A 22,692-nucleotide genomic window follows, 5' to 3' on the forward strand; every position below is an offset into this window, starting at 1 on the left:
CTTAGTCACATAATAGCATGAAATTCTTATTCTTTATACTTGGAGGTTAAGTAAAGATTGCAATAATTCTAAAAGAGGAAGTCTTTCTCTGCTCTTGGAAATCTTACCAATGTATAGAAAATAATGAAAAGAGCCCATTTTAGCTGTTGGCCACCTTCTTGATATACATGTTAAAAGTAATAACCTGTGGATTTTACCTTTTTCTATTTTTTTTTTTTTTCCTTTTACTAGCACCAAGCTGTCAAGTTTTCCTTACGTAGGACTAGAAAAAACGTTTTTCCTTGTTTTCAAGATTTTCCTTTTGCAGTATATGATTAGCTGGAACAAGGTTTTGTTCAAATTGATGTTCAGAAATTTGCTTGGAGGCTCATTTTGAGACCGATAAAATTCTAGAAAGGGACTGCATATATTTTAGCATGAGTCATTCATATAGAGAAATGTCTTTTTCATTAGGTTTCTTTCAATAGGTTTCATTTTCTATGCATGTAGAAACAGAATAAAGGCTAATCCCTGCCCCAAACAGCCAGCAATACAAATATAGCCTAAAGAATGTTATATCTCTATACCTTTTCTCTTCCATCTCACAAGCTACAATCAGAATATCAGTTTAGACAATTTCTCTGAAAATATTCAAGAATATGTAACCTTTTCTTCAGTGGTGGAATACACAAAATCTAGTAATTAGCAGCACTCTACCACAAGTGAAACAGACAGGTAGAAAGAACAAATTTGAGGTAAGCAATCCTATTCCTTTAAACCAAACCCAAAAATTCATACCGACTTTTTTCATCTGATTGATACTTGAACTAGCATGGCAATATTTACATGATATAAAAGTCAGAATGTATTCATAGCTGGAGGCTAGTATTCACAACATTGCTAGTTTACCATCATAAACTGCCTCTTTACATAGTCTAACCGAGTTGGAGCCTGATCCATGACCAAGACTACTGTGCACAAATAAACAGTAACAACATAATTGCTTTATTGAAGAATTATAGGCTAAATTGACTGTCAGGATAATGTCAACTACTATTGCATTGCAGATTTTTGGGGTTTTTTTGTATAAGGAAGACAAGATGTTTTTATTTTGCCTTCTTGAACAAAGGCCTTCATTACCAGCTCTCAGAGTTAGGCTTAGCTTAATCCAAGTTGGGCATACAATATTCATATCTAAAAATGTCCATAAAGCACTCTCCAAGGATAAGAATCAGTTGCAAAAGGAGAGCAGCCAAATGATATTCCAGAATTTTGGTATTAATCACTCTTTATGCCGAAAAAATAATAAAAATATTGTCTGCATTAAGTCAGGAGAATGTAATTTAAGTGTATCAGATAAGAAGTAACACATTTCTTCCACACATATCACGAAAACAGAATAAACATGATAAAGGTATTTGTCATTTTTCCAATTCTGTGATGGTACTGTAGAGTGGGGTACATTAAACTAGCACTGTAAAAGGTGGATATAAAGTTCTTCAAAATCAACGTATTTTTATGTAAAAATTTTGTTTTATTCTTTCATTCACAAGGTAATTTCTAAAGTTATAAAAATAGGATTCATCCAAAATAATTGAATTGCGTATAAACTAGCATCATATTGGAGAAGCCATAAAAATGAGAAAAGGAAGAAAACATGCAAAAAAGCATTACAAAAATAGTTCACACAAATTTTCATAAAGCATGCCACCTAGCCAAAATAGATGAGAAAGCATTTTCAGTTACTGGCAATGGTTTTCTTAGTATCCCTATAGGTACCTGAAAGCAGCCACAGTGCAAGTTTCTACCAGATGCAAGTTACTGTTGCTCAGAGAAGTCGCAGGTTTCCAGTATAAACCTAATAACACAGTGAGCTATGGAGCAGTTTCATTTTCCCTACTTCTAACGCAATCCTGTTGTTTATCACAAGAGGCAACCATGTAGAACCATTTTTTTGATGTTGGATAATGTATGATACCAAGCACATGGGTACAGATATGATTCTTGGTATTGTTTTCCTCCAACTCATGAGCCCCTAGCATCCATGGAGCAGTGACATATACTTTGGATTGCTGAACATTACTAAAAAGTATGACACAAATCTCATGCACATAAGTCTTATAGTGCTCTGGTAATATAGTCACAGTCTTAACTTTTCCATCCTAAACCAGACATTTCCAGTTGTTAAGTTGCAATACTGTCAATACTTGACAAAACTCTTCATCCATGTTTATTAATTCCATGTATACATACAGTTATCACAGACACATGCACATGCCTTGTAGGACTGGCTGTATGTGAAGCACAATGCTCATTTAATATTGTACAGGGGGAATGTTTGTTCATTTCTTCCAGGGTCTCTTGGTTATAAGAACGACAAATAATTCTGAGTTGGAAATGATGTGGGAGTGAGGATGACACCTGTTCAGCACCGTTCTTGCAGAAGCATTACTCTCACACCAGGGATTTGCATAGTAATAGAAAAGCAGTATTTGCAGGTTTTTATTTACTACATAAATAGCTGTACACTATAGATTATTGACCAAAGCACCGAGCGTAACAAACTGGAACCCATGTCTCTGCTCAGGTCTTCATTTGTCATAACTATGAATTCCAGTTGCTATACTTCTAGCACTATTTTTCTACCATACTCACTCTTTTACCTTCACTTCCATTATTATTACAGCAACAACAGGTACACTGCTATATATATATATTCGAAAAAATCTTACACATTACATGATTAATAATTTAAATCATGAAATTATCAGCTTCACAATATTGTTCCTATTACCTACATTAAGTTGTATGTATCCTCAACTACCCATGACAGACCAGTACACTGACACAGACCAGTCCGGGCAGTGCGAATTTCCTTAGATATTGCTAGTGTGATTCAGTGACATTTGGCCAACTGAAAACTTTTGAAAAATATTTTCCAGTCTTTTGGCTAGGTGCCTGTTTGGCTGATGCCCCTTACCATTACTGGATGATTCATAGCTTCCTAACTCTGAAAATCAATTCAGCAGAAATTGCTGTTGCTTTTCGGTATCAAAGAGAGGATTGCAACTGATTTATCTGGAAAATGCAAACCCAATTTACACAATTTCAAAAAGTAGTGGCACTATCTACTCCTAAAAGGATACAGTTATTTTAAATCTAAATTTACCCTAAAGCAAAGGACTACCCCTCCCAAATAAACGGCTATCTTGCATACTCAGATCAACAGCAGCTCCAATGCTTCTAGCCCAAACCAGCCAAGGTCTTTAGACAGGACTGTGGCTTTGCAGAATAAAAATCAAAGAGAAAGCTCAAAAGCCATCCTGCAGTTTGAGGAGTGTCTGGATTGAACCCTTCAGGAAATCCAAGGCTTAGCAGCCTGGACTGCAATGTCTTCCCTACATGTCCTCCAGGAGGGAAGGGAGTGGGGCAAGGGCTGCAGGAACTGCATGCCATCCTTCTTGTTATTCATTTTCCCAGGGGTCTACAGAGCTCCTCTTACTACACATTAATCCTATGACCACGTTTTCTGTCCACAGCCTGTGAACAGATAGAAAGGTGATTCCAGCTCTTTTGTCATGTGGTGAGCATATTTTCAGTTGCATGATGGGAGAAAGATTGGAGAATTTAAGCCCTGCTGTGCTGCCATACCAGGTGAATAGTTCTTCATTGCTGCTTTAAATTACAGACTTCAAGCTTTTTGGAAGAGCTGTGAATATGCTAAAGCTGCAATGCGGCTATTTCTTGGTTTCCCATCTATTTTTGTATTTCACTTTCTAAATTATCTTGTTACATAAAATGAGCTTATCCCCACCCACTATTCAGCATCCTTAATTTCCTATCTGTTTTTTTCCCCCACTTATTACTAAATCTTCTTTCAACATAATTTTGCCATTTTTGTAACTTTGGGCTATTTTATTTTGGGGACCTTTAAATACATCATTAGTCTTGTGAATGATTTCACTTCTCTCTAAAGCTTTCCTATATTATTAATTTTACTCATCTTAAATATTTTGGCTGAATTCAAAGAGTTAACAACTAACAGCTCATACTGGTCTACAAAGCATTCTTTCCATACACGTGTATCAGTTTGCTCCATGCTTCCACATAGCTAATAAAAAATATATGGATTTGAGATTAATGAGATCGATCCATTTACATAATCCAATCAATCTGTTTATGTTTAAATATGTTTGCATGTTGTTACAGCAGTTGGGTACCTCCTATGACTAAAATCCAGCACTAAATTAATGATACCCACAGAGAATTGTCAGGCCCCAATTACTTGTGTGCTGCTGCTGTCGCTGAACTGAGTAAACAGCCTGTCTGTGTTGCAGTACAGACAGTGGAGATGATGTATTGTAATGCAGATCCCAGTCCTGTGCATTAGCATAGCAGCTGAGTGTATGAAGCGTTTATACTGTGCTAACTTAAAAGAATCAGCTTCATTCCCACGTAATACACAACTAATAATTACACTGAAAAGCCTCCAATTAAAGCCCTATCTGAAAGCTTTCCAGACCTGCAGAATCCCAAACAAGGAATGCTCAATGTAAAGTAAAAATTAAATTAAAAAGAATGTGATAAAAACCTTAATTAAAAGTGCGTTAGAACAAATACACCTCACTTTATGTCCTGGAGCCCATTGAATTTCAGTATGACAAAATGACAGTGGGTGGGAATGTCAGAGATTCAGTGCTGCTTCCCCTAAGCCCTTTTCTGGCCTGCGAACTTCCCCATTTGCATCCTGACTTTCTCTGCAGCCGGCAACAAAAGCAGCATCTCAGAAAACTTATCTCTGAAACACTCCAGGGCGCAGCTAGGCTCTGGGAGGTGGCAGCGAACAGGTGCAGGTACGAAGCGTTCCCAGCTCCTGATGTACAGAATGTGCTACCAGCACCATTTACATGAGCTGTCAGCTTCTGGGCAGCTGGCAAAGGTAAACAGCAACAACAGTACTGGCCTTCCGTCCCCTCGGCACTGAGATTCAATGTGCATGCAAGAGACCAACCGTAGCCGGCTAACCACTGAAATGGGCCCTGGTTCTGCTCCTGGCCGAAAGGAGGGCAACCTTTAATTTAACCAGCAACAACCAGGACAACTCCAAGCTGTCCTGAGAAGAGTGGACACTACACTCCCTCTTCCCAAATGGGAAACAGAATAAATCCCTTCAAAATTCTCCACAAATTTTCCCCTACTGATAAGCTGCTTGTCTTATCTCAGCCAAATCTTAGATGGGACATGTGTTTTCAGACCTATATTTTGGCTACTGAGGAGGAAGACAGAAGGATCACAGAACCTATTTGCAAAATATATGCTGCAAAAAACTCAAGCCATGACAGTCTCAAAGTAAAAAAAATGAAAAGCAAAAATAAAAGCAATCAAACAAAGAAAAGTACAGACCAGATAGGTTTCATTCAGTTATTGCACAAAATTAACAGACGAACATAATCGAAAAAAATCACTGCCATTTCCATACACTGGAATTTTTTGCAAACATAGGAGGGTATCTTGATAATTTTTTAATAACAAAATGTTGAGTAATGTAGTTCCCCCTTATAAAATCTACCAGAGACAGTATTGCCAAACCAGCGGCAAAATCTTCCGAGAAGACACCTCAGAATCATTATAACACTACATAATTACTTTATGATTTTATCAGTGTGTGTGTCAGCATGAGCAAGAAAGAGACTGCTCTTCACACAGACAATTCTATCACAACAAGGCTTACAAAGATATTAATGTAAAAGCTCCTCATTGTCTGAAAATCCTTCGCCATGGCAACTTAAAATCAGCAGCTTCCAAGTGATTTTAAAGCTTAACCATCTCTCCTAACCCTTGAGTTCAGACCTGATATTTCAACTACGACTATTAAATCTTCTAAACAGGTGTATACATTATCCCTACAAAGACCTGCATGATGAGCAGGTCCATTTACCCTACAGGGACAAGTAATCATTTTGGGTCTCATCCATGGCAGAAATTATGGTATCGGGAATCTTGTATTCAAATCACTCAAACTCTTGCACACACACTCCGAGAATGGCTGGGGTGCTGAGATGATGTTTTTTGCATTATAATGAAGCTGCTTTTCACTGAACCGTATTTTTGTGCTGCTTTGCACTTGCTGACAGCATCGATTCCCTTATCATCTTCAAGGATATCTGATAAGAATTATCTGACTCAATGGGAACTGGAGACAGTTTCAGCAACAGATGTACCAAAATTTGCTTTGAAATCTACAGACGCTCCTCCATTCAGTCAGTGAGACTGAGTACATAGATAAGTTGAAAAAAAATCTGTTACAAATTTGAACTGGAGAACTGTGTACCTCAATTTTTGTGAATATAAAAAACTGCAGAGCACATTATCAGCTGTGAGTTTTTAAACTGTTGGGCTAATGGTTCTCAGGCTTGTGTACCACAAGCGGTGGCCATAAACAAGTTAACCCCTTGAGAAAACAGCCAATTCCATGCATTCCATAAGGAGTGCTTACCATTTTCTGTTCATCCATTATGTTCCCGATTCATGTTCAGGTAAAGGCAAGGAAGAGGAATACTTAAAATTCTGCTATGTTATTTTTGGGGTAATGTTTTTAAGAGCGTGAGCATGATCAAACTGTCTGGAGGTCTTAATTAAGCACAGTCATGATACAAATAATCTACAAGAGTCTCAGGGATGAAAGGGATCTGAGCACCGACAGAAGGAGGAGGGAAAAATCAGGAAATTCAAGACTTACTATTAGTACTGCCACAGAAGCACTCAGAGGCCCATTTCAGTTGGACAGTGGCTCTATATGATAACAGGCAGTCCTGTCCCACACTGGAGATGATATGAGTGCAAACAAAGGCATAAAGAACTGCTCTCCAAGGTCAAACTTAGTCAAATACCTTTACATATGGTCAAACAAGTTACTAGCAAATCTGAGAAGAGTTAACCAGAAGGCTCAAAGTAGCATTTAGGTGCATACAGAACAACATTGGCACATCTTGGGCACCAAAGAGCAAATGTAAAATGACCTTATACATACATGTGAGAGGACATAGCTGTCACTGTTTTCTAGAAAAGCAATTTTTTCCTAAGTGTCCAACAACACACCACTGCACATGTTCATTTGGTCACCCAACATGTGGAGGTGCCCTCATGCTCCTAAACAATTAGGGGTATGGAAATCTGCAGGCTTCAGATGCCTCTGGGATGCACTCTGGTTGGCATGCTCAGCTCATGCTTAGCTCAGACTGAGAGGTTGTGACTGAGCTCTGCACAAAGCACAGCCTTTGCATGCTTGGTAAAAAAAATGTAGCTGTCCCTGAAAACATAGAAGGTGATTCTGAGGGCTAGGTTTTTGTGAGCAGAGTATGCACCAGGGAAGCAGGAACCCTGGTCCTGTTCCTACTCAACATTAGGGAATTCAATCCTCTACCTCCTTTGATCATTTCCTATCCATCAGGATACAGTCTTGGCTGGTGGTAAGGAAATGAAACCCTTTTCTCAAGTCTGGACAGTAAATGAGAAGGAAAGGCTTCTGGGACAAGAAGGACATCTGGTAGGAAAAGTATTGACTCTGCAAACCATTGGTTAGGACACTTAGGTGGATAAGGACAGTTGAAGATCTCTAGTTTGTAAGATTTTACTTTGCTGGGTTCATACAAGCATTTTACATTAGGAAGTTATGAGTTAAAGCCCACCCACAAAGCATACACTAAAGTAGGAATCAGAAAGTAAGATTTCTCTGAAGGTTCAGAGCAGAAGCTACTACTAGATTAGTTATGCTTCCATGCCATCCATATTTCCACTGCCTCATGCAACTGCATTTGAAGAGCCATTTGGAATACTAATATTTAGAGACTCATGGAGAAATGCTAGAGATACTTCTCAGACAACTACAGTTGAATTTTTTCTCTTTCGGTTTTGTTTTGATGCCTTAGCAAACAAAGAGTACTTACTCTAAGCTCTCCTTTAAATATTTTTACCACTTGGCACTATATGGTTCATTGACATCCAGGAATCAGCTTTTGGACAAAAGAACTCAAGGGAATAAGCAATATGCACATTCTTCTTCTGAGTGCTCCTTTTTAAATTTGGCTGTCCAAGTCACCTGATAGATGATTACATTCACATGTACACTGTAATTTTCCTATTGACTGCACATCTAACAAACAGGTAAGCATTAGTTTAAGCCCTAAAATATCTACAAAGCCTCGAGTATTAGAAAGTTTTTTTAAAAAATTGAAGTAAGTCCTCTAATTCATTGAAAAAAAACCCCAAACATTAACAGCTTCTCTGTACTGTCAGAGCTGTGTGAAAGTTTTGATATAAGTGAGACATCAACCTTCTTTTCAGTTTGCGAAGGCTTGGCCCTGAACTGCTCGTTCAGTGACACTTTGGTCACTGTGACTGACTAAATCAGGAAAAGTTGCTGAAAGTACAGTTTACAATGTATTTAAAAGCCTAAGTATGGATGGGATTTTCAAAAGTACATAGCTACACAGCTAAGCACCTTTCAGAGTACTACTGAAAATCCCATCTGACTTCCAATTCTGTATCACTAGACACATAAATGACTTAAAAAACGTGGCCAAATTTCTACGCTCCTGTTTTTAAAAATCACTGTAAAATTCACTATTTTACTTAGTAATTTTCTTCCACAGTTAAGTGCCAAGTATGGTTATTAATTTTGTCTATTAAAAATCATCTGTCTCATAAGAATAATGGTATGCCAGGTTTTTTGCATATGCAAGAGGACAAATAAAGATGTACTAATGGTCTATTCATGCTTGGAAAAGAAAGAAATCCAAACCTCCTGTCATCCACTGGAGCTCATGAATTGTCCTTATTTGAAATAAAAATGTTAGCTGAGGTTCCCGATCACTTTAGTAAGGCTTGTCTTACCCTTCATTGCCTTTAATTTATTAGTATGTTATCTGTTGAGCTTTATGCCCATAAGAGAGTAGAACTGGAGGTCTGATGTCAGCATATGCTGTCAAATTGGTTAATGTAAAGTTTGAAAATACGCATTTGGACCAATGTTAATGCTTCAGCTTACCAGGACTTTGGAGCGGAAAAGGCAAGCTTTGTGTGGATTTAGCATGGCTATTGAAAATCTCGTGCTGTTCTATAGCGGTTTGTGTTTTATGACCATTGTCAAAACTGTGATGTGACTGTGTTAACTTGTCCAGTCTTTGGTGATGCATAGAGAGCAACTCTCTGTGTCTTTTACGAACCCCAATTTTTTGCTTTCCTGGCAGCTTGATGCAATTTCTTCCAAAAACTTTTCACTGTAATTATTTTGGGGCTTTTTCCCATGTTGTTGAGTATCTTTATTTATCATGCTAACCTGATTAAGTCATGAAGGAATTTACTGTTGCTTATACACCTTATTTCTTTAATTCTGATTAGTTTGTGAGACGCTCTCTAATCACTGTGCTTTTTCTCTTCAATATGGCTTGCAGATCATTTAGGAATATGTGCTATTCAAACTATTTTATTAGCCCCGTAAAAAATTCACATAGAAATTGTTGACTAGAAATGAAAAATGCAGACAATGATAGGCAATGTTCTTTGTTTCCTAGAGGCAAAAAGGTGGTGTTCATTTACACACAAGCAAAACAAACATCCAGTCAACACAGAGTACTCCAGTAATAGCCAGAGCCTTTACTAATTCTGTCGCCATGTGGATATTTAAACAAAACAGCATTAAAAAAATCCAAAATCTGAGTTCTATCACCCTTTACATGATAAAATAGAAACTTTACTTGACAGAAATCAGTGGGACAATCTGCAAACATGTCCTACTGGTATGTTGTTGAATGGCAGAATCTAACTCTGTGTGTTACAGCCAGTTTTCCCTTCTTAAAAGTGAAATGTGTATGTATGCAATTTGAGAGACAAAGAGGAAAATAATAGTTCGGTGTATGTGGAAAGATAAAACTGGCAGATGGATAAGATGGCTTCTATACTTCTGAGAATAGATAAAAACAATCAGAGAAAAACAAAGGTAAAAATACAAAACTGAGCATGAATGTTCTGCATTTGACCAGAACGTTATCTTTCAATGAAACAACACTGGAATTAATACAGAACACTACTGTACCATATGGATGCTTGGATCTCTGCCAGAAAAATTGCACCATCTGTTCTTATACCATAAAAAGGACTGAAATGCTACGTGTTACAGGAAGGCTACCATTCTTTTCAATATATCAGACATGATCCTGACTAGCAAAATGCACTTCTCATTCCAGGAAGATTAGCAATGGTCCCAGGACAGCACTAGTAACCAAATCTGACCCAAAGATATTGAAGGACTGTTTAATTACTGTGTCATACTTTGGGAACCCAGGCCAGTGACATAAAATTTGATCACTATTAGTGAGGAATTGTCATTAACCATATTGAGAAGCAGTTTAGAGCTATTCTATGTTGTCTTTGGTTACAAGGTAGCATCATTAACAAAATTAGAGAAGTCCAAGCTTCCTATCCAAACCTTTCTCATCAAGATGATTACAATAACTTTCTTTTGTCTATAGATGGCTGCACTATCAATTTACTTACCTTACCCTGTTATCGAACACAAGAGATAAACAGCACACAGAACACACGCTCATACAATGCATGTCATTTACTATGCCTGATCCCTATAATATAAGTCAAACAAACAAAAGAGCCCCCATTCCCCTAGGGTTCTTCACATTTGAAGCAGATTTCATGGAAATTTAACTCAATTTCAGGAATATAATTGAACTAACAATCTGTTCTCTCAGACAGGATGTCCCCTGCTTGATATTATGCAGGGCTGGACAGATGCCAAAGCAGATTTGAATGTACCCCAAAGTGCCGGTGAAAAAATGACTGGGCTTTTCTAAAAGCCAGATGCATGTGCTGGATAGGTCAGGCAGCAGCACTGTGGCTGATGCTAGTCTTCCCTTCCATTTAACCTATCAGGATTCAAATACACTGGAGCTGAAAACAAAGAGAAAATACAGCAAATAGCATGTAATCAAGAAAAGCCAAAGGGCTTATCCTGTGAGTGCTCTGCAGAAAGCAAACCTGTATGCAAATGCATAGCAATAGAACGCTTGGGGACCACGCTCTTTGCTGAAGTACGATGCCAACAGCCAACAGAGCCAAAATCTGTTTTCTAAAATCAGGGTATGGTTTTGGTAATTCAGATTCAGGGTCTCCTATGCATGGAAAGCAATTAAAACTAGAGAGGAAGTAATGGAATAATTTGGAGCAGCTATATAGAATTTTAAAAAAGTTTTCATTTGCTTTCACAGAATCACAGAATGGTTGAGGTTGGAAGGGACCTCAGAAAGAAAGAAAGAAAAAAAACCACACCACATGGCAAGAAAATGAGAACAGATTTAAATATGAATCATCAAAGCATGTTTGTTAACGGATTTGCAGTAAAACAAAGTACATGTTTTTTTTGTTTGGGTTCCCAAGGAAACACAGTATAGGTAATCATTCTGTCTTCCTCGTTTGCAGTTACCAGCCTGGTGACTGACTGCCCCTTTTCCATACCTTTTTAGTAAATTGGCCAGTGTCAGTCAAACTTGACGGGATCACAGGCCTCTCAAGGATATTAAATTCCTACAAGCTTTGTGAAAGTAGGCAGCGAGGTGGAATCGAGAGAGCCTACTAAGTATATTCCTATATGAGGTGAAAGCTGCAATAAGGTCTCACTTATTATTACACACCAGAAAACTTGCATGTGAAAGAGATATTATGGATGTTCTAACTGTGGGAGAAAGTTTCAATTGAAGTATGTATTTTATTAGACATCAGAATACCCAGTCACAATCTGAAATTTAAATTAAATCAGGCCTTACAATTCCACTGCTCACAGAACTATATTTTAAATTATTAGAGGACTACTGTTGGCCTTGGGCTTTTGCCAACTCTTAATGCAATGGAACATTTAATCAGTACAAAACCTACCTCAAGGCTGAAAGCCTATCAAATCCATATCCCCTACTACCTCATAGAATCTGAAGCTGAGGACCACAATACTTAGACACTACAGCAATTGGTATTTTATAATATTGTAGACACATTAGTTACACAAAGGAAAGTGTGCACTGCTGTACATGGAAGATGTGCTTGTCTGAATAATTTCAGTTATAAATGATTGTCTATGCTTTGGTGTGGATTCTGTTATACTACTCCATTTTGTTGTGAAAAGAATTCAAATCCTGATCCAAAAGATGCAACCCATGCCAAGATTAGACAAAAGTAGCATCTATCTCACACTTGAGCCTATTTCTTGACTAATTCATGTCAAAGATCTTCATCAGTTTAGGAAATCAATCACTTGCTCTCCTGCAGGGACTACCAGACACACAGACTGAGTACAGCAGTGTATGGAAAGATTGCTCTTGTCAAGTGCTGGTTTCTGAACCAGAAGCCAGAGAGTAACTTCCTGAAGTACTTGTGCTCCTCAACAACGGAGCACTATGGATAGTCTCTGGGAATGGCTGAGCTCATCCTCAGCTTCACCGTCCAGGAAGGAGTTTGGTCCTATACCCTTTAAGCTTGCTTAGCTCCAGTGAAAGCGACTTTGAATGACAAAAGCAGAAGCCTCTCCCAGAAACACCTTTGCTCCCACAGCTTTCCAGATCCAGGTCCCAAATACCTTATTTGTAAAGTAACATGCACTTCTTTTTCATTAAGCATGCCCCCCTCTATCTTCTAGCCATGTGGGAGTACCCTGAATTAACTTAGCTCCCAACCAGCTGAAACAATTTGCAGCGCAAGACTTGCTGATGCTGTCACATCCTTACATAAGAATTTCTTCACATCCCACATCGCTAGGGCTCCTGAACTTAAAAAACCTGTTATGTTGCATGCTCTCATAATCAGTACTTTTAGCATCCCTCTGATGTTAACAAGCATGTGATGGTTTGCTGATGGGAAACAACTGATACAGCCCAGTACTCTAACCCAGCTTCCTGGAGCTTACTGCAGGAACACATCCCCTCAATGTTGTAATGAGACTGGGCCTGGAGTCAGCTGTACTGCAAAGACTTCTGGAGAGGCTCAAACAGAATTTTAGATGCTTTCACACTAGGGCTCAATCACAACATTATCATATCCTCTGCACTGGAAAGGTGCAGAAAATACGACACCCTGCAGACCTGTGTATGTAACCTGGAGACCTGTGTACGTACAGTGTTCTGTGATACCACCAGAAATCTAAAGAAAAAGAGGTCCCATGAATTAAGCTTGATAGCTGAGATTAAACAGAACACCTTACTTCTCTAAGCTGAAGAAATTCCTACAGAGATGTGCCCCAGTTGCACAGATTACATTTGGAATCTGAAATCCTTGTGTGTCACTACTTACAGGACAGGAATTAAAACTTGCTTCTGCCTGCTATGATATCATGCACAGTCTAATAATGTGCATCTTTATTTGTTTTTTGACAAACTCAAATCTGAGAGAGACAATGTTGTGACAAAGCTCACAATACAGAGCTTTCTGCCTTCACAAAAAAGTCAAAAGCAGCTGATCTTTGCAGTGGGTGGGATTCTTTATGACAGATTTTGTTTTAGGCATGTTTTGCAAGAAAACCTCTAAATTTTACCCACTACACATTGGTCAATTGTGTTACATAACATTTGAATTTTGCAGTCAAATAAAGAAGTTTATGTCTGTTGGCACACATACTGGACAGATGCTGTGTGATCTGTGCTTTGTGTCTTAATGACAGTTATATATTGTACTATTCAATAATTATTACATTAATATCTAATGTGTTGGGATGTTGCAATACACCACTGAACATAAATTATTTTGATTTAAAGAGAGTAAAAAATGTTCCTATTTGTAAACCTGAAGACAGCTCAGCAGAAATGAAAGGAATTCATGTGAGGAATGAGCAATAGCATATTCATCAACAAAAGCACAAGAAATGGTAGCTAGAAATTAAACCCAGATAAATTCTCACCTCCACCACACACTAACTTCTCTACAAGGGAAAAGTGGCATTTCTGGGCTTCACTTTTCCACCTTGCTGGCAGGTAATTTGCAGTAAATCAAATGCTGTGACTACCTCAACTAGAACAAGGTGGCTCTAAGGCAGCATGGCCTGCGCCGGAAAGAAGAAATAAAGCCCAAACGCTGGCTTTTCTACCTCATCAATAGCATTATGGAAGTAAAGCGAGGGATAAAATATTTGGAAAGAGAATCCCACTGAGATTCATATCACTCTCCTGAGATGCACAAAATGCACAACAACAATAACTGAATGTTGGCACCTCCATCTCAACCAGCAACAAGATTATATTTCTCTGCTGTTACCTCCAGAAGGGTAATGGGACCTTTTTGGGGAACTGCATCAGCAGAAGAGAGGGCAGGACTTGACTTCCACCTTCAGTTAGAAAGGTTTTGGAAAATAAATCTTGCAATTGGCGAGGGAAAATATTTTTCATTTTTGTCGAATGATAAGCATCTTGCAGCTGCCAGTCGAGAGATTCACTTGCCAAATGTGTGAACAGATTTGAACAACTATCACCCATAAAGTGTATACGTATAGTAATGATACCAACAAAGAACTAAAAAATGCCTGTTTTCATATCTCTCTCCTTATGCTGAAGTATACATTTTCTCTGTTGTCACAGACATGTTTTCAGCACAGTGTACTAGAGGAGATGTACAGTTCCTTTCTCAGCACACTACCCCTGCTCTCTACAGGGATAATTCAGGATCAGGATCAAGGGTCTAATTTGTGAAATGTTTCTTTCTGTTCAGATGTGCACACATTGGAAATAGAGTCAGGAGGCCTATAACAAATGTTTCTTTCTGTTCAGATGTGCACACAAAGGAGTTACACATTGGAAATAGAGTCAGGAGGCCTATAAGAAGTAACTGCATAAAGATCTAGATCAGAAAGAAAATCTTTCTTGCCCACATGGGATTTAAAAAAAAAAAAAAAAAGGGCTTGTGGGATTTAAAGTAATGTATAAAATTGAATTTAAAGTTGTTTCTATTTCTTCAGAAAGCCCTACAAACTACATTAAACTTCAGCTGTGTAACAGTGCTAATATAATGCTCATCATGCTGTCTTAAAAACCTGCATGACTTTACACAGTGCTGAAAAGGAAATATCCTCAATTATGATTTTCTCACTTTCTGTGACCATTTAAGCACTGATCTAAAATGTATTTATAGAGGCGGAAAAAGACATTTTCTTTTTGAGTTCATATCTTATTTTTTTTCTTCAAATCCATTAAAAGAAAAGACATAGGCTGCAATTTTCAGAGAGTAAAAATAAATTAAACTTACTTGTAAAAGAATTGACTTATTTCCCTAAGGACTCCAGAATCCATCTACAGTATTTCTACACCCATTTTACAGCCACTCACATTGCTACGCCATTCTTCTAGAGCTTGAAAACCTAAAGCATTAACCATCTCATTTTCATGTAAGTAATCAACACACACCTTCACACTTGCTTTGGGACTGCATAACCAGATAAAAACACACTATAATTTAATCAGGAAGAAGCACACATATAAACACACACAAAATGCCTTATTTAGATGTGGCTATTCAAATAAAAGAATAAGAAGTCAGTCTTCCTGCTCTCTGTTTTGGGGGAGGGTGGGGGGAAAGCAATAGCAATGCCAGAAAATGAATTGGCTGGCAGAGTCCCCACAGCTGGGTGCTGACCTCCTGTACCTTTGGCCTGCGTGTATGATTAAGGAGATGTACACTTACAATAAGCTTCTTTTCTTTCTCAAATCAATAAGCTGTTCGCCCAGACGCTCTTTCGGCACGGTGTTAGTCCTAAGGTTTCTCAGAGCAATGCCTACAGGTTTTGTACAACTTCACTTGTAATCAGGAGGCACAATCTCTTTATCCTCATTTTAAGCATAGGAGGGAAAAAAGAGCAGAACAATTTGACTCTGCTGCTTTGTAGGAATTGTCACATTTGATAGTTCATCTAATACAATATATTACTGTGTGCAATAGCCTGTAGCATATGATTCAGTGGAAATTGTGTACTCACTCCAAAATGGCCAATTACCTGACAGCTTCCTCAGAATACTCTCCAAAGTGGCCTGGAATATGAGAGTTTATGTATCCTTTAACATGGTTTCTATGATGCATACATGGTAATTTGGAATATACTTTGATTTTGGATTTGCCTTCTTCAGCTTTTAACTTGAGGAAGGTGGTTTGATGTTGAAGGCTTGAGTTGGAATTAGAAGAAACAACTCCCTAGGACCTTATTTACCCATTTAAAGAGGACCATTTCAGACAAGCCGCCCACTCCCCACTGTCCAGTCTTAGGGAAGATGTCACCAACAGGAACATTCTTCCAGGTAGAAAAAGAAGATTTTAACATGATGGAGATTCGGTGACCAATCCCACCACCACTGTAGGAGTGCACAGTGAATTTACTGCGATGCTATGAGATCGCTTTGCAAGAGTTAGAAAGATGTATTGCTGCAGCTGTCTACTGCTAGTATATTACAGTAGAGATACTGAGAAATTAGATGTTGTAGAAATCCTAACAGTAAGTTGAGATCTTAAAATATTTGTTGGTACTGATCTCTGTTGGATTCTTTAGGATTAGAGTAGTTGCAAATGCAGCTGTTGTGGTGGTGATGTTTGTTGTTTATTTTTACTTTTGTCTTTTAATAAGGCTGTTTTCTTTTCCCTTAATGTTCACTGAATTATGCTTATAATATGGTTTATACCAAGGCCATGGCACTAATGGTGTATTTCTCTTCCCATAATATTGCATTCATGTTAGCTAGTTTTTAAGGTTTCTTATGTTTCAATGAAGTTATTAAAGTGAATGCTCTGACTGCATAATTCATGAGCATTCACTCTGTCTTCAAAGAGCTGGTCTCTAACCAATTTTTAATTTTTCAATTATTTTCTAAGACATCCAACCAAGCCTTTTGAATTTGAATGGAATATTTAAAATAAATGTATAATTGTAGAAAACTAGCTTTATTTCTGCTGTAGTACCATTTGGTCCCCAGAGATGGTTCTGATTTATAGTATTTGCTTCACAGATAGAAAGAGATGCTGTGTGTTTTCTATTTATAACTCATAAATATTGAGATTAGCTTTCACACATAATGGACTGGATTACGAGCTGCTTTCTCTTCCATGGCTGTATCTGCAGCTTTCTGCAGAAGGAAGAACACGTGGATCCAATCACAATCCTCTTCTCCTTGCAGTTCTTCTTAAACCTTAATTTGGCATAAACAGGTACAGTTTAGGGTCTGCTATATTTGCTACTTGGCGACAGTTCCTAAGGCAATACCTGAACCCATGCCAGCTATGGTATCTCCTCCTCGTTGGAACTCAGGGTCTGACGGGGGGAGTGGTGGGAAGCAGCAGTGCTGAGGAGATAAGGGGGAGCGTCCATTGCTTACTACTAGGACACATTCCTGGTAATTAAATTGACTAAAAGCCAAGCATACTAAAATAATACACAGAGAACAAAACCACATTAGCTTTCAAAGATTTTTAGAAGGAATAAATAATGAAATTAATTCTGAAAATGTGATAAGCTATATTAAGGCTTACACTTATTATCATCTACTAACAGATAACTTTTTGATATAAAACAGTATTTTGCCAGTCATACATACAGCCACTGAGGTTCTTAAAAAAGGCATTTAAGCCAAAGAGCCTGGGTAGCTAAATACCCGTAACAACAGTCTGTCCAGGTGCCAGTCCCAGTCTCTTCTGAAGATTCAGAGGCAAAATGCTCTTTAATATATTCGAGTAATTTACTTCAATGATTGGCTTGGTCAAACCAGGGAAAGCTGCTGGAAGTTGAAATGAAAGCTTTTACTTCATGTTAGGAACAAAAATTGATACAAATGGAGGGTATGGCTAAATACATGGAAATCTATAGAACTGCCTGCATAAATGTGTATAAATAGTGTGAATCTTCCTATGTAATAAAAAGAAGGGCCATATTTATTGCACAGACCACATTTAGCTGCTAGTCAGATGTGCTAAGGGTTAAACAACCATTTTTTCTTGAGGAAATAAGTAAAAAGTACAAATACAAAACAAGATTAAAATTAATTTAGATAAAAGTTTCATACTTATTTAAATCCATATGTGAAACCACTACCTCTTTGATTTAAATTAGTATCTCATAGGGGAGCTGCAGATAATTCCTGCCCTCTTTCTGGGGTAGAAGGGATTGTAAACCTAAATGAAGTATCATAATCCATAGACAACCCTTGTGAACTGAACAGCATTGCTGAGTGGAATTCAGCCCTTATCAAGGAATTAGTCAGACTATGTCTCCATGGCCTGTTTGGAGAGATTAAACTGCAAACTGGTTTTGAAATCTCCTAAATAATCTAAATGAAATAAATAAAAAAAACCCCCAACACAGTGACTTGGGAGTCTAAGTTCCCTTGATCTGCTGTAAGACCTAAGCTTCTAAGTCCTGAAGACATTCTGGGTGAACTAAACCCATAAAGCCATGTAAACCGAGTTTACCAAATTCAGACAAATAAAAAGAATCTCTTTATAGCTTACATATCACCTGCCAGATGTCAGATTCATTAAAAATTCATTTGAATATAATTTAAATAATTAAAACGCCATTTTAAAACATGCATAATTGTTTGCCAGAGGCCCTTGCTCACCAGAAGTAATAATTTCCACTTGTTGTGGTGACTTGATGAGCTCAGGCTGAACAGTTCCAGTGTCTGAGCCAAGGTTTGCTTTAGTCACAGCCTGATGTTGCAATTACGTTTAAGACCTGGGAGTTTATTGCTCAGATGGGTGATCTGGTTTTGTTACAAGGAGTCTAATGAATTTGATGATTAGTCTGTCGTCTTTTATTGTCTGTTTCTGAAGCAATTTGTACTTCGCTTTTGACTGCTAATAAAATTTATTGAAAAGTTCAAAACGCTGGTGATAAAGGCGCTTTTTTTGCAACTGTAGCAACCATTAAATGGGATCTATACACTGACTAGCAGGATTAAGGTTTCACCAGTAGAAGCTCTGTAGAAATGCTAGGAAAGGTAGTACTCTCTATCTACTCTGATCAATCTCCTCTTTTGATAGGGCTCTCTATCTGGATAACATAAATCTACATGTTAAAATCAAGCATGTATTTAAGTCCAATTGACCACAATTATGGATTTAATAAATTTCTAAACAGAAGTTCAGAAGACTACTGAGCCACAGTTACTGGTTCTTTGTACTGGGACTGAAGAGAACATTAATGCTAAAGCTTTCCACATTGTTGAGGTGCAAAGGTATAGCAGATATTTACTAGCAGCAGTAATACTCAAGATGTGGAGAGAAGCAGCCAGAAGGAAACTGCAAGGTCGCCCGTCGCTGTGCTGCGAATGCTTGGCAGCACTATGTTAGACCTCCTGCGGGAGCCAGGGCCCTGCTCTTCCTTTCTGCAAGGCAGATAAACTCTACAGAGAGGCATAAAGGTTGGATGCAAGAGAAAGCACAGCCCTTTCCAAATGTCTCTCTTCTGCTTTTCCAGCATCTTCTCCAAAATAGGAGAGAATAACAAAAAGACATATTCTAATGTCAGATACTTTTGTCCTATTTTTGACAAACTTCTAAAGATTTTTTTTCCCCTTTCTATGTCAACTACATAATTTTCACCTCTTACTAATGGCTTTCCCTTGGTGACAGTAAGTGCTGTTGATTATACAGGTAACATTCAGTTTAAGATCTCATTTGATTGTCAACATTTTTCCACCTCCACTGCAACACAAAACTTTCAGTTTTGCAAAATGAAAAGTGATTTTAGCATCAAGAGAAAATAACAAAACTAGTGCAGAAAGCATTCACTAATAGAAGAGAAAACCCCGTCACCTTCACTACCACTTAGCCGTACTGTACTTTGAGAGTAGGTATTATTTAGTGTGAATAATGACAACAGAATCTCAGCTTGATTTCATAAGTTATTTCTGCATAATTTATTCAAAAGACAAATTCCCTAATGAAAGATACTGGATCCACTTTAAACCAACATTGTTTCATCTATAATTACTGCCTCAGGAATACCATACTAACTGCCATTTATCACTGTCAGTGACTTTTGAATTCCTTCTACAACCATGGTATCCCATTGGGTTTGTTTGTCTCTGAGAGAACATGATGTTTCTAGTTTAGCATGGCCCTAAAAAAGGAGAACAAAACCTGTCATCCCCTAGAAATATATTTAAATGTCCTCTATGTGCTGTAAGCCCATTCATTTCCTCATAGTTATTTCCAACACAATGCATTATATTTGCCATCTGAAGTTTGTAGAACGTCTTCAGTTCATTAGTGCTTTCCCTGCCCCTTTCTTTCTTTTCTTACTAGCTGAGTACCCATTATCCATCACATTTCTCACAAAGCTTGGAAAAGAATATAGATGCTCAGCTCTTAGAGCTACACCTCAGTCAAAAAACCCCACACTTCCTCATTGTGAGAATCTATCTTTCATTAGGAAACAATTAGGAAGTAAATGTGCTAAAGAACATTAATTTGCAATTGGTTCAGTACCAGTGTTAGGGAAACTATTAGTGGTGTGCCCTAATCTAGTGTCCATTTTAGACAAGAAAAAGCTAGACTTGACTGAGGTAATGACTACAACATTTTGATGTTTTTACTTTATTATGTCTGTGGCTGTGCAGTAGAAGACCTTAGAAGTAGGCAAAAAAAAGATAACTGGTTACTGGTAAAAGTCTTTGTTTCCCCTCACTTTGTGAAGGTCCTCCTGTTACTGTTCATCAAAGGTGGTAAACAAAACCTTCAGGCCTGCTTTTAGCAGGTTCCCATTTCTCTGCGTATTTTGATAGAACCTTGTGCCAAGATTAAAAGAAAATAAAAGGAAAACACTTTTTTCTTGTCACTTGCTAATTCAAAATCAGCAATTACATCATCTGTGTTTTAGTGACAGCTGTACAAGTTTTCAGTTCTAGAGCTGCACTGGAAATATTCTCATTCTCAACGGTCAGTAAAAGAACTCTTTTAACAGAAAGTATATAAAATAAAATTCTCCTGGAAAGACCTCTCATTATAAAGCATCTTGTTATTTAATTTGGTCTCAGCTAATTGGCAATTTAGACAGCAATTTGTGTCCAAATTCCATAAGCAGCAGAGAACAGAAGCCTACATGGAGCTCCATTGGGTCCTTGGAATACAGCCCTACCACAGAGACGCAGCCCTGATGTCATGTGTGGTGACTGCACCCTCCCTTAGAAACGGCATACATCATCTCATCCATGGTGTGTATAGCTTTACTACAAGGAAAGATTACGAGGACTATTTGTAGGTACTGAGCATGTTGGAGATATCAACCTCACTGACTACCACAAGTGCAAGGCTGTCATTTTGATTGCTAGTGTACATGCAAATACAGAGCACTCCCAACTCTGTGCATGGGAGCAATAACACCCGAGCCCTTCAAATGTAGAAACAATTATCCTAGCACCTCAACCAGCAGTCAGCATGGTGACCTGTGGTGAGTTCCTCTGTTATTTCTTATCAGTAACATTGAAGGGAAATGGTCGTGTTTTGTGAGATTAAACAGACAATAGGAATTGTAGTGAGATTTTTTTCTCTTGCCTGAATAGTCTGTATTTATCTCCAGGCAACAGGAGAGAAGGAAAGTGCAGAGAGATTGCACTGTCATCTGACTGTTTAACTCTTCAGACCTTGTCTTGAAGTGGAATACAGTTTATAATGAAATTCCTCTTTTTAAGCTAGAATGAGTTCTGATATAGAAGCACAGAATCATAGAATGGTTTGGGTTGGAAGGAACCTTTAGAAGTCATTTAGTCAAACCCCCCTGCAGTGACATCTTCAAGTAGAACAGGTTGCTCAGAGCCCTGTCCAGCCTCAGTCATGCCCTGACTTTCAGAAAACACAAACCACATTTTTCAGACAGTGAACAAGAGCCCTTACCTTCTCAACCAAGAAATCTCCAATAGAAAATGAGTTTATTTTCTGCCTTTGCAAGCCTGAAAGATCTTTCATGCATGTACCTGATAGTCCACCGACATCCATCTTTTTCAGGTTCTTTGCCTCCAGAATGACGACAGTCAGCTTGCCAGCAGTAGGCACATAACGCAGGGAGAAGCAGATATCACCCAGTTTTTCTTGCTGTGAAGGCAAACAAGACACAGTGTTATATTTTAATAATTTTTGTACCTTTTAAAAATGCAATTTTGAAAGCCCCACAGAAAATTAACAGGATTACATCTCAAACTCCTACTGATAAACAAAACATTCAAATGAACAATATGAGACATCTGCCACAAGTTGCCCAGCTTAAATCCTTGATAAACTCAAATCTGTTGCAGGAACTGGAGTCCACAGCAACTATCCTGTATGGAGCCAAACGACAAGATATGTGCTGGCTTCAAAGGAAATTATACTGCTCAGCATTTCACCCCTGACAATCAGGGTCCCACAAATACTCTTTGCCCTTTAAACCGAGTCATGATAAGATTTTTTTTTCCAGGTTGTGTTTCAGTGGAAATCAATTAACACACATGCATACACAGCTACTAGACTGTTTTCTGTGAAATGGTAACATGGGTCTTTCTCACCACACTTTGTCACAAAAGCAAAAAGCATAAAAAAAACCCCAAAATGCAAAACATTCAGTATAAAGACTTGTCTCCTATCTGATGGGGGAAAAAAAAAAAAAAAAAGAAAAAAGACAGATACAGGCCAGGAAAGCACACAGTGCATCCCTCA

At 38.0% G+C, this 22,692-nt stretch overlaps 1 protein-coding gene across 1 annotated transcript in view; it reads right to left on the reverse strand.

The window, feature by feature from the left end:
• The window catches only part of LOC104527094 (synaptotagmin-1), a gene marked incomplete at both ends in the record, with an annotated part of 70,734 nt that overhangs the window by 23,925 nt on the left and 24,117 nt on the right, over nt 1-22,692 (reverse strand). The window contains one exon of the mRNA XM_010170714.1: nt 21,975-22,092. Coding sequence (XP_010169016.1) covers nt 21,975-22,092 — 118 coding nt within the window. The remainder of the gene's footprint in view (nt 1-21,974; nt 22,093-22,692) is intronic.

Source organism: Antrostomus carolinensis, unplaced genomic scaffold (genome assembly GCF_000700745.2).
Source record: "Antrostomus carolinensis isolate BGI_N321 unplaced genomic scaffold, ASM70074v2 scaffold4886, whole genome shotgun sequence".
Classification (NCBI taxonomy): Eukaryota; Metazoa; Chordata; class Aves; order Caprimulgiformes; family Caprimulgidae; genus Antrostomus; species Antrostomus carolinensis.